Genomic DNA, 17028 nt, shown 5'->3' on the forward strand with positions numbered 1-17028 from the left:
AGCATTTTTTGTCAGATTTGCAACACCTGTTTTTAAAGATTGTTTTGTGTGCACCGAGAGTCACAATTCCCGAGGTTACTTTTCTAAAGGTCTAGTTATTTTTTTCTGTAACTGAGCAATCTTTATCTTTAAAAAAAAGTCTTGCTTTTTTATTTTTTATTTTACAGGTTGAATGTAATTTTCAGCAGATTTGATGAAGTCCAAAGATCTGGGAACATGATCCTCTCCTCAGGTTCAGGTAGGATTTATATATTTAGAAATTCCAAGAATTCAAATGTCTAAACAGGCTTTTAAACATCATAGCTTGGGTGTTTACCCTGGCTGTGTTCCAAAACTTACTGCCTACATCATCCTAACCTCATAAGTGACCCATTAGTAACAGTCTACTTATACACAATGTTGTGGATTTTTTTTAAATTAGATTGAACTGCTATTTTAATCTATACTTTTGGAGATTGATGAATTATTTCTCTTGCATCAACCCCCATCTTGGAGGGATTTTATTTACTGAGCTTATCACAGTGCATTATGGGATTGCCTTTTCTGTGAAGGATACATGTGATGCTACTTTAGTCCAAGCTAAGATATCTAACTACATTTCATGTCAGAAGCATGTCTGTAATGATATAAAATGTTGTCTACATAGGCAGTTTTCTCTTTGAATTTCATAATGATTTTTATTTTATTTTTTGGCGGAGGAACCCTTTAGTTTTCTGTATCACAAACTAAATAAGTAATAGAGACTATGAAAGATGTTTGTTTGAAATACAGAATTAGGGAGGTCTGAGTCCCCCCTCCTCCACCTCCTCCTCCTGTTCTCCCCTGCGGCCCTGTGCACATTATATTGCAGGATTTTGGACTCATTTTGCATTTCAGTGGGAGGTTGAAAGCAGCATCTGTGGCATAAGGATTTTTTGTCGTTCCATGGAAAATGAAATGTCTGTTTATTTGGGTGATCGCCTCTTTGACTCTTAGTTTTCTTTGTAAATCTGGTTGAACTGTCAGTGAAATCAGGCAGAGGTAATGTATTGAGATAAAACATGAATCTATCAACATTTTTAGGGTGATGGTCAGCTTTAGAATTACACCTGAAAGAGAGGAAAATAGAGCGAGAGAGAACGACACTCTTCATGTTTTATGCTGCAGTGCTTTCACTTTGTGTGTTTGTCTGACTTTAGATTCAAAGGGACTTACTTTGTCTTCTTTTTCTGAATTTTGATGTATTTAATGGAATAATGTCACGCTGATTTTGAAATTGAAAAGCTTTGATGTGATCCTTGGTTCACACTGCTCCATATAAAGTAATTTGTCATGAATCTTGTTGCCGTATTGGAACTGTAAGAGTTTTACAAATGATAACCAATGGTCTGAGTGTGCTTTTAGGAGACACTGATTTAGATACACTGTGATTACCAGAAGATTTTTTGGGATGTATTTTACTGGATCTTTTTCCTACCTCATACTGGAGCTCTGGAGTTGTGATTTTACATATAGTAGTCAAAATATATTTTGCTGGCAATTTAGTCTAGAGTAAGAGTTGATAAATTATATATAAATGCCTCATATTCTTGTAGATGCAGCACCTGCAGCACAGCTCATTTTTTTAATAAGTGCTGTCTCTGCACAAATATTAATAGCATTATATAATAGGAAATGTCTTTTATTTGCACTGGTAATATTTTGTGTAAATCTGTTGTGTGAGGGCCACAGTATCCGGAGTCTTTTTCCTGTGTTAAGATTTTAGTTGGTATAAGGAAGATGTTTCATGCTCTGTGAACATAAACTCAGAAAAGATTAAGGGACAGCAAAGTAAATGACAAGCAAATGGCCCCAGATCAACTGTTTGTACATCACATTCAGTCTATACAGGGGAAATGCTTTCTACATCCTTTATTTAAAAGAGTTGGGTGGCTTTTGTCTTTGGTGAAGTCACAAGACCACAGCAGCAGGAAGGGAAAGGGAGGGAGAGGCGGAGACCTGAGAGAGAGACTGTAAAAAAAAGCTGGAGCTTTGTTGTATGTGCAGTCTCTGTGTGAATTGACGAGACGCTTGCTCTATGACAACCGGAGAAGGTAAGGATTGGAATGGTGGCTTTAATGTCAGGGACGAATAGTGCTGGGCACCAGCAGCCTTAAACCTCCAGCTGCTGTTCTGCCAAGGGGACAGCATGTTTTTTTCTGTGTCTTCGTGTTTATAGATGATAACGCTTTTGAGATTTAAATATACGTGTGTTTTTGCTTCGCCCATTTTTACATTCTCTTTAGCTGGATTTCAAAGCATTTTGACATGGAAAGACAGTGTATCCGTTTATAGATGTTGTCGTTTTGGAAAAATAAAACATCTAATCTCTCAGATTGTAATGAATTCAGATGTGTATAAACTAGAAAAGATATCTCGCACCTGAATTGCGACTGCATTTCTGCAGTCTGTTACAATTTGTTATGTTGTTGCAATGCATTCAGTAAATATAACAGCATTACGGATGTGAATTTGCTTATTTTGTTCATCTAAAGCAATGTAGGAGTACTTTGTGCTATTTTTTAATTTTTTAACATTAGCATATGGATCCAATGAATGTCTAGGATTGTTGCACCATTCCCCTGTTTCCCTTCCATTCTGAATCCTTAGTGATACAACAGAACTAGGACTCGTGTTCTGTTTGGAGAATAATCCTTCATTCACCTTCAGCAAAGTATGTGCTCTGATCGTTTGTTGTCACCTTTGCACAATATGCACACACTGTCAACATAATACAGGTTATGAGTCACGTGCGTTAGTGTAGAAGTGCAGTCTAGGACACCCTGTGTTTATCTCAGGACACACTGCAGGGGGTGATCGAGGGATGGATATGTTACACTACCAGTCCATCTTTTTATATACAGTACACGCTTGATATTGGATCCGGCAGCACAGTTTGAGAATGAAATTAATGTATCGGGGAGTTTGTGTGTGTGTGGGAGTTCATGTCCTACAGCACTGTTATGTAAACATGTCGCTTGGGTTCTAAGCTTTTTTGTGCTGACATGTTCAAAGTCACTTTGACATGTTATGCTGTGCCATCGTCTCAGTCCAGTTAGCAGCTAAAGAAAGTTGTCACTTGACACAGTGGCAGGTACTGTGGCTATGAAGGTGAGCACTGATTTTTGACAGGTGTTTTCACAGGTCTGTAAGCATCCCATGTTCCTGTGGTAAACAAATGACATTGTTTCTGGATTAAAACATAGTTTGTCTTCAGTCGCATGTGAAAAATCTGATTTAGGAGCCGGGGAAGCACTTTGTTCAAAGTTGGCAGGTCATGCAGAAAAGATTATATCCTCCTTCCCCTCCCCGGTTGAAATGACACATCTCTCAAACTCAAAACTTCAGTGGCAAGGAGATTAAGGCACATTCCAGAGATTTGTCCTCTTGAAAGGACATTACTCACTTCTGAGAGCAGCAGGAGTAAATAAATATCACCATCTCTACATGGCCCTTCCGAATATATCCATATTTTGTGGTCAGTTTTAGCTCTGTGAAGAATTATTATAGAAAGAGGCTGATTTACTCCGTTCCATTGGAGAATTGAGAAATATGTAACTTGTACAGATGCATTGTGTTTCCTACAAAAATTAAATGTCGATAAAAAAGTATTGCGAAATGACCGCGTTTCCATTAACCAATGTTATGCAAATAAAACGTAATTTTTTCCTCTAGCGATAATTCATGGCAACGGATTTTGCTGGGATTTTGGCTACACTAGCCATTATATTTAATCGAAGGAGGCATATGTGTGTATCTTGACAGAAGCAGTGCAGAGAGCAGCTTGTGGTACGTGCCGTGGCACAACTGGTAACACAAACGTTAAAATTAGAGTGGCCGCGATCAGCTCCAGTGGCCATTTCGGAGCCGTAACCTGCTGCAGACGTGCGCAGCGTAAATAGTCTAAGCATTAATGGCAGGGAAACCCCCTTATACTTGAGAGCAACCAAGTATGGAGTGTTTCTTGGAGGTTATAGTATATTGAACAATGATCGTATGACTTTTTACATACGTCATGTGACCTGTTAATGCAAAAAACAAAAACAAAAAAAAAAACCTTTCCATTGCAGTTTTGCGAATTATTCCTTTTTCGCATTGCCTGAAAAACCACCTTATGCGAGTGTAGGGCTGGGCAATATATCGCATGCGATTGTCACCCGCATTTCGTGAGTAAAGCCGGTTCCCTGATTACAGCTAAATCGCCATCACATGCGTTCAGATGGAGCAGCATTTACTACACAGAGCCGTAGATCACTGACAAGCTACACAATATCACGTTCATAATCTAATGTGATTCATCTGGGATTATGAACACGATATTGCGTAGCTTGTCAGCGAACTACGACTCTGTCTATTAAATGCCGCTCCATTTGAAAGCAGGTGATGGCGATTTAGCGCTAATCAGGGAACCGGCTTTACTCATGAAATGCGCGTGACAATTGCATGCGATATATATCGCCCAGCCCTATGCGAGTGTAAAAACTTTTCTGCGATATATGGACGTTTTTGAGAAATTGGCGTGTTTCCATTAGGCGTATTTTCAATTCGCAATTTTAATTTATGCCTATTGTTGAATAAAGTTGTTATTATTATTTTTTTCTTTGCACACAAAATGTATTCTCGTAGTTTCACAACATTAAGGTTGAACCACTGATGTCACATGGACTATTTTAACGATGTCCTTACTACCTTTCTGGGCCTTGAATGTGGTAGTTGCTTTGCTGTCTCTATGGAGGATCAGAAAGCTCTCAGATTTCATCAAAAATATCTTAATTTGTGTTCTGAAGATAAACAAAGGTTTTACAGGTTTGGAACGACATGATGGTGAGTAATTAATGACAGAATTTTCATTTTTGGGTGAACTATCCCTTTAATTTATCCTAGAGGTTTAGCAGAACGCTAAGCGAATTAATTGTTTGCATATGTCACCAGAGAGAAGTCTGATGCTTAACTGGACGTTCAGATTATGACATTTTGATTAAACATTACAAGCACAATTTTTTTATTGAATATACAACACATGCTTGGATTAATCTTTCACAGTAAGATCAATAGAATCTTTGGGTAAAGAAAAAGGTGAATTTAAATTTTATGCAGCTAGTGTGTGTGTGTGTGTGTGTTAGGGATGTGTTGTTAGAACTAGTGCTGGCAAGGTATGACTAGGTCTTTTCTATTATTTCATTTGACAGGTTGCCACTTTGATGTTCAAGTGCCTTTCACAATCTTCAGCCAGTATAAAACAGAAAAAAGTTCCAATTCAGATTAGCCATTTCTGCTCCAAGGGAGACATTCCTATTAAATTGAATAAGAGCTTGCTGTTAGATTGATTTGCACAGCAGTTTTATGATGAACCATTTGATTTTCTAGGCCAATTAAGCGAGTTATGGAGCATGTTGTCAGTTGAGCCAGTGGCGGCCTGCTTCTGTAGGCTCTCAAATCGAAGAAAATTGTTATCATTAAGTGAAATGAAACATTGAACTCGCTGCTTGAGCTCCAGCTAAAACTGATAGTTGGATATCAGAGGATCGTGAATGATGCCTTTGTGCCATTTTTGGACCGTCAATAGCTATCTACCCACATACAGTCTTATGAAAGATGTCTTTTGTGGGAATATTGCCGCTGTCTAGAGATGTTTTATACACATGCACGTTCTGTTGTCCCTACCACCCACCAATGATATTGGGCTGTATTTTTCATCAGTCAGCATACCTCTCAGCTGGCTTAACTAGAACGGACTGCGTATGCATTCCTCCGCCTACATTGAACAACATATCCAACACATTTATATCATTTTTGTATGCATGTGCTTTGATTTGACACATATGTTACATCAACCAAAAGGTTTAATTTAAAACAATGTATTTTTAATAATCAAAATATTTTGGATTACCTGGGAAGGTATATAAAAGAGGATTCTGTTCCATAGTAAAACAGTGGCACGAAAAACAAAGGCCTTCCTGTGCAGATTTAAATAATTAAGACATCTAACAGTAATTGTCATATAAGGATATGTTGTACATATACATTGCAGGTTTTCTGAGTTTGGCATTCTTGGGGAGTCTGAGTGGGACCTGAGCTGGCCTCTTGCATACATTTTTGGAATTGCTTGCCGTAACCTAAAATTATCTAATGTGGGAACATTTTTTCATAATGCATTTATCTCAGTAATGCTTAGGACTGTGTGATGTCTGTGTGATTATCTCCTTAAAGGAGTTGTTTTTATTATATTTTGCTGTTGATAACCACAGACAATGATTTGTAACACATAAGAGCTTTAACAAACATATAAGCTGCACATTTTTGCTTTTTAAAAATAATTTTCATTTTAAACTGACAGCTTTGTGTCACTCTTTTTTTTTTGTGTGTCTCCATAGAGAAAAACAGTGCAATACATTTGTAGTACTGCATGTGATGTTTTGTGTATTTTTTCTTCCTGTTGTGTGTGTTTACTGAAGTCTATAGAGACACGAGTCTACTTGGAGCAAACCTATCAATAGAAATATTTTTTCTTGCTTCAACTGCCTTGATTTGCTTTGACTGGTTTGTTTGTGGTGTGCTCTGTAGGCTTGTCAGGATTATTACATAATCATGATTATTTGATTTAATCATTGTGCACATGAACTCCCAATCAAATATTGCCAGTCAAGTAAGTGAACACTTGAAATGTCATGACATTTTTTCTTTCAACTTGGCATTAGAATTAATTAATATGTGTTCTGCATATATTTATAAAATTTAGAGTACTTTTCATTCTGATGTTTACAACATTTGTTTACAAAAATGTCTAGGATATCAAGCAATTTATTGATGTTTCCAAGTTCAGTGTGAATAAATGACTTGTAAATCATGTGTATAAGCTGTCGGAGCTGATTCATGGGCGTCAACATGTAGCGAAGACGTGTTTGAGTTCTGTTCCCGACTCCTTTCCCCTCTCTCCGCCCCATGCTTTCCTGTCTGATCTCTATACTGTCCTATCCAGTAAATGCATGAAATGGCCAAAAATATGTATATAAACTGACATTAACAAATTTGGATTGTTATTCACAATAATCCGAATGACATTTAATCACCAGACAAAACTGTATGGACAGCACTGGTGCTCTGCAAGAATGAGGCAGCAGAATAGATTCATCCTGTAGCTCCTTCCTGTTCAGAAAGATTGGTGTGCCACCCCCTTCCTCTCAGACTGCTGGAATGTGTGAACGTCCGCTCATTTTTGATTTCAGCTTACCTCCAGAATCCCTCACAGTAGATTAATCTACGAATTTCCTCATAGATGTATTCTGAACGGTAACTTGCTTTAGACATCACTCCGGATGTTTGAACACCAAAAATAAGGCCTTGGTTTGGATTGGAAGTATGAAGGTCTTCATTCGACATCTTATAATCAAAAAATGCAGGTTGGCATGATGTTATGATCGTCTGTTTGACAAATTAGGAAATTATGGAAATGTTGACCCAGAGAGATATTGGGAAAAGTTCATGTGAGCCTTTCTCAGGAAGAGAGTGTTTCCTTGTTTGCTTTTCCAGATAAGATAAATCAGCTTGACAATTGTGTTACCATCTGATACATTGATTTGTGTTACCATCTCTGAACACAGCCTAAGAAACATCCGATTGGGGATACAGTGATTTCTAAAGTCAAACTAGTTATTCAGACAAACCCACAAGACTGAGAGTACAGAGAAAGTATTTGAACCATTGATCAATGTTGCTTGTGTCCCCTACAGATAAGAACTTTGATGACGAGGACTCTGTGGATGGGGGCAGGTCCTCCTCCTCTTCCTCTTCTAAGGGCTTCTCCAACAGCAGAAGAGGGGGCAGCATGGGCTCAATGAGACGACCCAGTTCTGCCTCTGGATCCAGGGCTCCAGGTAAGACCACAGCTGCTACAGCTCAAACCCAGGATACCACTGAAAAACTAAAGTCAGATTACTCATCACAGAACACACTATAGACATTCGTAAACACTGCACATAAACATGTTGAACAAGGAGAAATGTAATTGTTCACAGAGAGATTATCTGTTGAAAAGCTTGTAGCTTAAAAAAAGCAGAAGAGACATTGAGAAATGAGTGGAGATAAATAAGGATTCTGTTGGCTGGGTAAGAGGCATGTTGCAGATTTCTTCATTATATAACAGTCTTTGATGAATTAAACTCTAATTTCTGTGTGGTTTGTGTGATGGATTTAAATAACAGACACACACCCACATATATACTAAGATTTTTTTTTTCTTCTAAATAATACTTTTATTCAGCAAGGATGCATTAAATTGAGCAACATGACAGTGACATTTATGTTACTAAATTTTAAATAAATCTGTTATTTTCAACTTTTTATTCATTAAACAATCCCCTAAAAATATTTAAAAAAAACAACAACTATTTCTGTTATGCATGAGTATGAAATCAAATCAAATAAATGCAGCCTCATATTTAAACACAATTACATTAAAAGCTTCAGGCAATATTTACTTAACTGAGAAATGCTAAAAGACTACATGCCATTGTTTGATTTACTTAATATTTATATCAATAAGTACTAATATTAATATGTGATTATTTAAATTAAATTTCTCAATAGATTTGTTAAAAACAAATTATTTAGTATCAAAATCAAGAATTGTATTATATATTGGCACTGAGTGCTAAATCTTTTTTTTTGATGTTTTCATTTTGTGATTGCGGTTACTCAGGGAAGGATAGTGTCAGTGCAGGAGCTGTGGATGAAGAGGATTTTATTAAGGCTTTTGAAGATGTACCTGCAGTTCAGGTAATGCAACAAATCATGAAAATTTAAAAAGATCATGCTATTTTTTTATGGACTCCTTGCATTTAAACACACAGTGCAAGAAATAAATATGCTGTTCGTTTTCAGATTTATTCCAGTAAGGATTTGGAGGACTCCTTGAATAAGATCCGTGAAGTTCTGTCAGATGACAAGCAAGACTGGGAACACCGTGTCACTGCTGTAAGTTATTCCTGATCTGTTTCACCACTACTTTTGTCGACATTATGCACACCCCAACTTGAAGAATGTGTCTTCAGCAAGGCACTGAAGAAACTCTTATATCATGTATTTAGCTGAAGAAAGTGCGGTCGCTGCTTCTGGCTGGTGCAACGGAACATGAGGGTTTCCTTCAACAGCTACGGCTTTTAGAAGGTGCCTTAAAGCTGTCGGCTAAAGATCTTCGGTCTCAAGTGGTGCGAGAGGCCTGTATCACATTAGGGTATGAAGCCATTCTTTCTTACCACTTTTTCTTCCAGTCTCTATTAGGATATTTATTAAATATAGTGTTCAAGTCTGACATCCACTATCAAAATCCACTTGTTTACGGTCAGCTAGTAGGATGCCACCTTTAGATAATTATTGATCAAAGACACACTTCAACGGCAGGCCAATTTATCACAAATCCAGTCGTACAGGTATTTCATCATATTCCGCTTCATGTTTTATCTCAAATATCATCGGGATACAGCTTTAGAAAGTGGTGTTCAAAGGGGTAAATGAAGCTGTTGGGCGGGTATCTGTGATTGAGCATGGCTCAATGCAGCTCTTTAATTATTCTGGGGTCTTAATGTGTTTCTAATGAAGTGGAACCGAGCTGACTGGAGCATGCAGGACAGCTCTTCTGCTAAAGTGCAGCCGTTTGATGGATATCTAAACAAGTCCCATGCCTTAATGTCTAACAAATTTGATTAATTTCCATCTAGACCCGAAGTTAACGTATACTTACATTCGTGTTTTGTTGATTGGTGTGTTTTGCTGTCTCCCAGGCATCTGTCTTCAGTGCTGGGGAATAAATTTGATCATGGGGCTGAAAACATCATGCCTACGCTGCTCAACTTGGTGCCCAACAGCGCCAAAATTATGGCCACGTCTGGAATGGCAGCCATCCGCCTCATCTTGCGAGTGAGTCTGATGAAAAAACAATTCTTTACCTTTTACTCTTCTCTCTCATTTTCACATGTATTAGTGCTTTAAGTAGCCACTATAATAAATAAATAAATAAAAAGTGACACAAAAACTGCCTCGCTGTTTACTGTCTACACCGGCAGCTACCTTCTAAGGTAGCACCTACCTTATTTGGAACCTCATAAATGACAAAATTGGGATGTCCTACATAGGCAGCAACTTCACACATAATGCTCCTTATATGAAAAGTAACTCAGTTTTGATATTAGTATGTTGTTAAGAAAACAACTAAAATCATAAATAGTCCACTGAAAGCTGCCTTAGTATTTGACCAAAAATGATGAACTTTTTGGAACAGACTCTACATTAGAGATATGAAGCCTTAAAGTGCTGTCTAGGTTGGCAGCTCATTAGGATTGCAGCAGCTAATATGCACATGTACCTCACTATTAATGACCCTTTCAGAGGCTTCAACAGCATTTCTGTGATTTTTTTTTTTTTTTTTTTCTTGAAAGAAGTCAATACTTTTGTTTAGCGAGGACTCATTATTTTAATCAAATGAGTCAGTAAAGTCATTTATAACATTACAAAAGTTTTCCCATTTCAAATAAATGCTGCTCTTTTGAAAGTTCTACTCACCAAAAAAAAATTCTGTAAAAAAGGATCTTTGTTTACAGAAACATGCAGCACAGCTGTTGTCAACATTGATTATAGTAATATGAATAGATGTTACTTAAACACCAAATCAGGATATTAGAATGATTTCATGTTGGACTGAAGACAGCAGAAAAGTCACTAAAACATTTAAATTAATTAAAATAGAAAATTAAATTAAATTATAATGATACTTTATAAAAATGCTTTTACTGTATTTTTGATCAAATAAATGCAGCCTTGGTGAGCATAAGAGACTACACAACAATCTTTCCAACCCCAAACTTTTAAACATGTATATATTCTATTCTATTCTATATTTTATTTATGTTTAATATTCTAGCACCAAGATCTGTAATTGCACTTTTGTCTTTCTCAGCATACACACTTCCCACGCCTTATCCCGATCATCACCAGCAACTGCACTTCTAAATCTGTGGCTGTTCGAAGGTAAACTAGAGCTTCCTGAGAGAACTGTTTGGAAATCTTTTTTTTTTTTTTTTTTGCAGAGCATAAACTAGAAAGCCATTGTCTTCTTATACAAATGCTTGTTCACTTTCACCCCATCAGACGGTGTTATGAGTTTTTAGACCTGTTATTGCAAGAATGGCAGACACACACTCTAGAGAGGTGAGTGGAAAATGATTGATGTTGTATTGAGAATGAAGGTATTAGTTTTTGTCAAGTGCTTTTTGCTTATAGAATTTAGTTTGTGTATGAGTTTGTGTTTATTCCTTCTGCGGACAAAACTGTCACACCCTCCCTTTCCTGTTTTTGTGACATTTAACTGGTGAAAACATGTGTTACTTATCAAAGCTCGGCTGAATGGGCAACTGATGATTCTTTTCGCGGGTTGAATTGATGAGCTAGGGATGTGTGGCAACCATGCATCCCGGCCGTTTCCATGGCAATATAGCCAAGAGCTCTTTTATAAGGAGGTCTGGACTCCCCTTATCCTCTCTTTCCCACTGTGCTGCCTTTGGAGAACTGGGAAAAAGGTCTGGTGTCTGGTCCAGAAAGTTTCAAAGGAGACAAAGTGAATTCACTGTTTGTTCTGCAGACTGTAAGAAACAGTATTCATCATGTTTCCCTACTACCCCAGGCATGTGGCAGTTCTCACTGAGACCATTAAGAAGGGGATCCATGACGCTGACTCAGAGGCCAGATCTGTGGCCAGAAAGTAAGTCTGTTTGCCTTCTTGTTTGGTTAGATGTAGCATAAGCAGTACTTTGAGATATTCATTTATGCATTGTTTGATTAGGTAATGCATTAAGTGTTTGCATCAGTCTTGATCATTTACATGTCTGTTTGTTTTATAGGTGTTACTGGGGATTCCATGGCCATTTCAGTCGAGAGGCAGAGTACCTGTTTCAGGCGTTGGAGTCGTCCTATCAGAAGGCACTCCAGTCTCACCTGAAGAGTTCTGACAGTATAGTGTCTCTACCGCAGTCTGACCGCTCCTCCTCAAGCTCGCAGGAGAGCCTCAAGTAAGACATGCACACATTTCACTTACCACCATACATGAATTGACACATCTGGTACAGAATACAATAGCAAACATTGTATCTGCATTGCTGTTTGGACTATATTTTCACAAATAGCTGTATATACAGTACACTACCGTTCAAATGTTTGGGTTAACAGTTACAGTAAAGACATTTATAATGTTACAAAGAATTTCTATTTGAAATAAAAGCAGTTCTTTTGAACTTTGTTCATCAAAGAATCCTGGAAAAAAGTTACTACATTTTACGCAAAAATAGATATTAAGTAGCACAACTGTTTTCAGCATTGATAATAATAAATGTTTCTTGAGCATCAAATCTTCAGCATATTAAAAAGATTTCTGAAGGACCGTGTGACACTTCAGACTGTAGTAATGATGCTAAAATATATTAAAATAGAAAACAGTTATTTTTAAATAAAAGATAATAATAAATAATTGCAGCCTTGGTCAGCAGAAAAGACCTCTTTCAAAAATGTTTTACTTGCCCCAAACATTTGAACATGTTTTATATAACCATATAGTTCAGTGGTTTTTTACAATAATGTTGTCTCTGTGAGTTATGGCTGTCGCTGTTGGAATTTGTAAAATATTTGCCAGTTGGCTGATGGACCACGTGCACAGATTGATGACTGTGCTTTCTAGCATGTTGAGTCTCCTCTGGATATGAAGCAGTGATCTCATCTTCAATATTAGACTGCAGCATCTGTTACACTGTGTCCTTGTTGTTCAGAGGCATTGAGATCATCTTGCATTAGCACCAGTGTGATGATTGACAGCTCTAATGATCTGCTATCAAAAAACACCAAACACTGCTGTGTCACAATCACAAAAATGGAAAGAAAAAGTGTGACCAAGAAGGAATTACAAGCAAATGAATGTTATAATTTGATTGTGATTTATGATTTGTAGATTCAATCAATATTCACGCTTGCTTCCTATAATAAATTAACAAGAGTGAATATTCTGAGTATAGTTTTAATGCTTTTTTTTAATTTGCCATTAAATTCCCAAAAGAGCATGTTGTTATAGTAGTTTTAAAAAAATCACTCTTTGTCTTACAATAAGTGAGTATGACAGCTTTTAGATAAAAAAAAAAAAAAAAAGTCTTATTTTTAAACTTGCGTTTTTAACTAGATTTTTACTGTTTTAGGTGAAAATCTATTTGGCAAGAATATTGGTAAAATATATTTTAACTTGTCAAAAGGCTGGAAAATGTTCACACATATCTTTTTGAAATTACTGATTCATTTCATTTTATTCTAATTATACTGCTGTCACTAAAATCTTTTTATCTGCATTCCTGCAGTCGACCGCTGTCAGTGAAGAGTGTCATTGGAGGCCCTGTTACAAGAAGTAAGTAAAGTAACACTTTTTACAGTTGCTTAGCACATTAACTGTATACAAACATGCCATTTTGCCATGTCTGAAAATCTTGTGTGTGTGTAACATTTCCTCAGGTAAAGTGATCAGCTCTAGGGTGTCCTCCACCCCTGGTGCCCTCCAGCGTTCCCGCAGTGACATAGATGTGAACGCCGCCTCCAGTGCCAAATCTCGCATGTCCACCGCAACCTCCCCATCTCCCTTCAGCTCCGCTGCAGCTCTGCCTCCAGGCTCTTATGCCTCCCTGGGTGAGACCCCATCACACTCTATCCATCTTTTCTCCTCTTTCATCCTTAATTAGGAATTTTCATAAAATAGCCATAAAAATCAGTGGCTTTTATGGCTGCAGTGGCCTATTAATAAAACTGATTTGCAGCATAGATGCTATTAAGCTGCTCTGTGATGAGGAACAAATGACGAGTGTATGCCACAGATTTATTATCCCTTAAGGTTTTTTTTTTTTTAGTCTAGTTATTTTAAGAGCGAGAATAATATTTTTATAAAATGGAGTGTTATGACTTTAAATTCTAATTGGAGACGACTATTTGTTTGAAGTAACTTAGAAATTACTTACTGGAATAGTAGTATTATTATTAATGATAATAATAATACAATTATTTATTCAACATGTCTTTTTATAATTTCGTTTTTTCTTTTTTTTTATTGGGCTTCATTTTCCTTAATCATTTTGCTCTTTTTATGAAAACAATAAGCCAAACCTTGTGCATTACAGTGTAAAATCACTGTGACACGCATTCTTTTGTGGCTTATTACTTCAGTTTCTTATCACCGGTTTCTCAGTGTTAGTTTTTCAGCAGAGTGCACAAGGGAACGTTGGAGCTTAATAATGCATCGGTCCTTCGTGAGAAATGTTCAGTATTCGTCCCAGAACTCACCACTTAATGTTTGACCACTAACTTGCTTGTTACTGCTGTCTTTATAATCTTTTCTCTGTACCGTTTTCTAATCCCATGATTCCTTAAAAATGATCAAAGAGATTTTATTTCCTTACCCGCAGTCACACTCACTAGCTCCCGTGTGCTTCCATGCAAGGCCCGTTTCTGAGCAGATCCCTATCTTCCACACCTCCATGGGCTTAACTGATTCTAACTTATGCCTCTCCTCTCCTCCACCCTGCACTCCCCTGCTTTTGTTTTTGTGTTTTTGCCCCAAAGACGGTGCACCTGGTAAAATAGATGGTAAGAAGTATATGTATATGTGTGTGTGAGTGTAAATGTCCACCCTCTGTGCTGTCAGAGGGATTTGAGCAGTGTTTTTGTCTCATTTGTCAATAACAGCTGTACACCTGGCAATCTGACTATGCTAGTGGTCTGCATGACCTGTTTGCATGATATATCCCCCTCCTCTTGACAATAAATAACAACAGTAGTTAAGTGAGATGAAAATGGTCCCTTGTACTTCATATAATCTGTTGTGTCATTTGTACTTGTATGCTTTAAAAAGGTTATTGGAATTAATTGGTCAAAAGTGTGGGAACAACGTATACAGGTGTGGTATTGGTTTAGTTTAGGATTTCTTCTGAGGTTAGCATAGAGCATATAAAATTCCTGTTTTGCGCAGTTTCATACAGGAAATTTGTGTAAAAGAAATCAGCAGTAGATACGCTACTGTTCAGAAGTTTGAGGTTGGTACGGTTTTTAAAAAATGTATTTCTTTTAATTTAAATGTATCATTTATTTGATCAAAAATGCAGTACAAATAGTAAGATTGTGAAATATTACTGCATTTTAAAATAACCATTTTCATTCCAGCCATTACTCTAGTCTTCAGTGTTGCATGATCCTTCAGAAATAAATCTAATATATTAATTTGGTGCTCTAGAAATATTTCTTATTTTTATCAATTGCTGCTTAATATTTTTGTGGAAACCATGATGCATTTTTTAGGAGTCTGATGAACATAGATTTTAAAAAGGCAGCATTTATTTAAATCTTTTACAATGTTATAGATGTCTTTACTGTCACTTATGGTCAATTTAATGTATCCTTGTTGAAAAAAGGTTTAAATTCTTTCCAAAAAATGAAATTTTATTGACTCCAAACTTTTGAACAGTTGTGTATGATTTGATAGATAGGTTTGCTCAGAAGCTAATAATATTCTGTGTTCCACCAGTCACCAGTCTTCTCAGTAGAGCATGTCATGTAATTCCTTTCAGTCAGTATATTTTGATTGTTTTCATCAGGGAAATCTCTTTGTTTGTCCTCAGTATCCCTTGTTGTTTAAACCTTTCAGTCTGTCTCTCTTTGTGTCAGTTACTCTAAATCTCTCCCTTCCTCTCATGCATTTTATTACCTCATCTCATGCTCTTTTTTTAACCTGCAGGTCGTGTACGGACGAGAAGGCAGAGCTCAGGGAGTGCGGTCAGCGCCAACAGCACCGTTACAGACAGCCGTGGTCGAAGCAGAGCTAAAGTGGTCTCTCAGTCCCAACGTAAGTGTGGACGTTGGTCTGTGTGGTTGTTTTTTTTTTAAAGAACCATAGCATGATATTGTTTATAATCTACCATGGCTTTACTACTAAAAGCTTTAGTGTTATGTATTGTCTTTGTTTCAATGTTAATGTTTGTTAATGAAATTAACAAACACCATTACATGGCTCTCTGAAATACTTTATTCTGATTAGTCATTATGCTGTCACTACATTTAGCTGCCACATATATTTCTATATAATTGCCACTAAACTGTATATTTAAGTTGCTATATACTGCTATGTTCATTTCATGTCTCATATCACTCCACAATTTCTTTCTTTTGACATAAAAACATCATTTCTAGCCAAATACATTTTTTAAATTGTGAAATAATAATAATAATATTAAAGCTCTTATTTTATTAGTGTAATGAAGAAATTAATTTAAATAAATTAAAAATAAATAAAAATGTAATCTATTTAAATATTTATCATTTAAAAAAAATGAAGAAAAAAATAATAATAATATATATATATGTGTGTGTATGTATACATGTATTTATTTATTTATTTTTTGTGGGGGGTGAAATGGTACCTAGACATGTTTTCATGAAATTCACCTTCCTAGGGTCAACAGATTGAAGCTTCAACCTTACTGTTAGGAGCTCAGATACAGATAGATAACTACTGGTCTGCCACCACTATCATCTTCCTTTTTGTCTCTGTCAGTTTTGTATTTAATGTTTTCACAACCCAGTTTGGCATCCTTCTGAATGTGGAGTTTATTCCACAATTGTAGTTAAAGCCAGTCTTTGGCACTAAATGTGTAGATTGAAGTTTCTAGAGCACAAATAAACAACATTTTGCCTGATGCATGCTGGGTAACCATGCATCACATCAAGCGTCTTTTGTAACTGGCTACTTTTCACCTGTCCGTTGCTTCGCTTCCATACACAGGATCCAGATCAGCTAACCCCACTAGTGGTAAGCCCCCCGTTCATCAGAATAAAGCTGCGTTAATACCCTCAATACGAACCCTGCACGAATTACACGTCTACCATCATGTTGCATGTCCTGCTTTAGCTTAATCTTTTTATTTCTGTTCAAATAGAGGTCAGACA

At 36.7% G+C, this 17028-nt stretch overlaps 1 protein-coding gene across 31 annotated transcripts in view; it reads left to right on the plus strand.

Moving 5' to 3' along the window:
- Positions 1 to 17028, plus strand: part of clasp1a (cytoplasmic linker associated protein 1a) — a 68384-nt gene that overhangs the window by 29566 nt on the left and 21790 nt on the right. For 16 of the 31 annotated variants that reach the window (XM_042731656.1, XM_042731662.1, XM_042731670.1 and 13 more), the window contains exons 8-22: positions 168 to 238; positions 7749 to 7892; positions 8717 to 8793; positions 8899 to 8991; positions 9105 to 9250; positions 9798 to 9933; positions 10970 to 11040; positions 11161 to 11220; positions 11693 to 11770; positions 11910 to 12077; positions 13404 to 13450; positions 13555 to 13725; positions 14653 to 14676; positions 15821 to 15928; positions 16865 to 16891. In XM_042731656.1, the coding sequence (XP_042587590.1) occupies positions 168 to 238; positions 7749 to 7892; positions 8717 to 8793; positions 8899 to 8991; positions 9105 to 9250; positions 9798 to 9933; positions 10970 to 11040; positions 11161 to 11220; positions 11693 to 11770; positions 11910 to 12077; positions 13404 to 13450; positions 13555 to 13725; positions 14653 to 14676; positions 15821 to 15928; positions 16865 to 16891 (1421 nt within the window). Of the gene's footprint in view, positions 1 to 167; positions 239 to 835; positions 1021 to 1766; positions 2073 to 7748; positions 7893 to 8716; positions 8794 to 8898; positions 8992 to 9104; positions 9251 to 9797; positions 9934 to 10969; positions 11041 to 11160; positions 11221 to 11692; positions 11771 to 11909; positions 12078 to 13403; positions 13451 to 13554; positions 13726 to 14652; positions 14677 to 15820; positions 15929 to 16864; positions 16892 to 17028 lie in introns of those variants that run through there. The other 15 variants (XM_042731657.1, XM_042731671.1, XM_042731672.1 and 12 more) reach the window with 5 other exon arrangements.

The sequence above is a fragment of the Cyprinus carpio genome, chromosome B9 (assembly GCF_018340385.1).
Source record: "Cyprinus carpio isolate SPL01 chromosome B9, ASM1834038v1, whole genome shotgun sequence".
In the NCBI taxonomy this organism is placed as follows: Eukaryota; Metazoa; Chordata; class Actinopteri; order Cypriniformes; family Cyprinidae; genus Cyprinus; species Cyprinus carpio.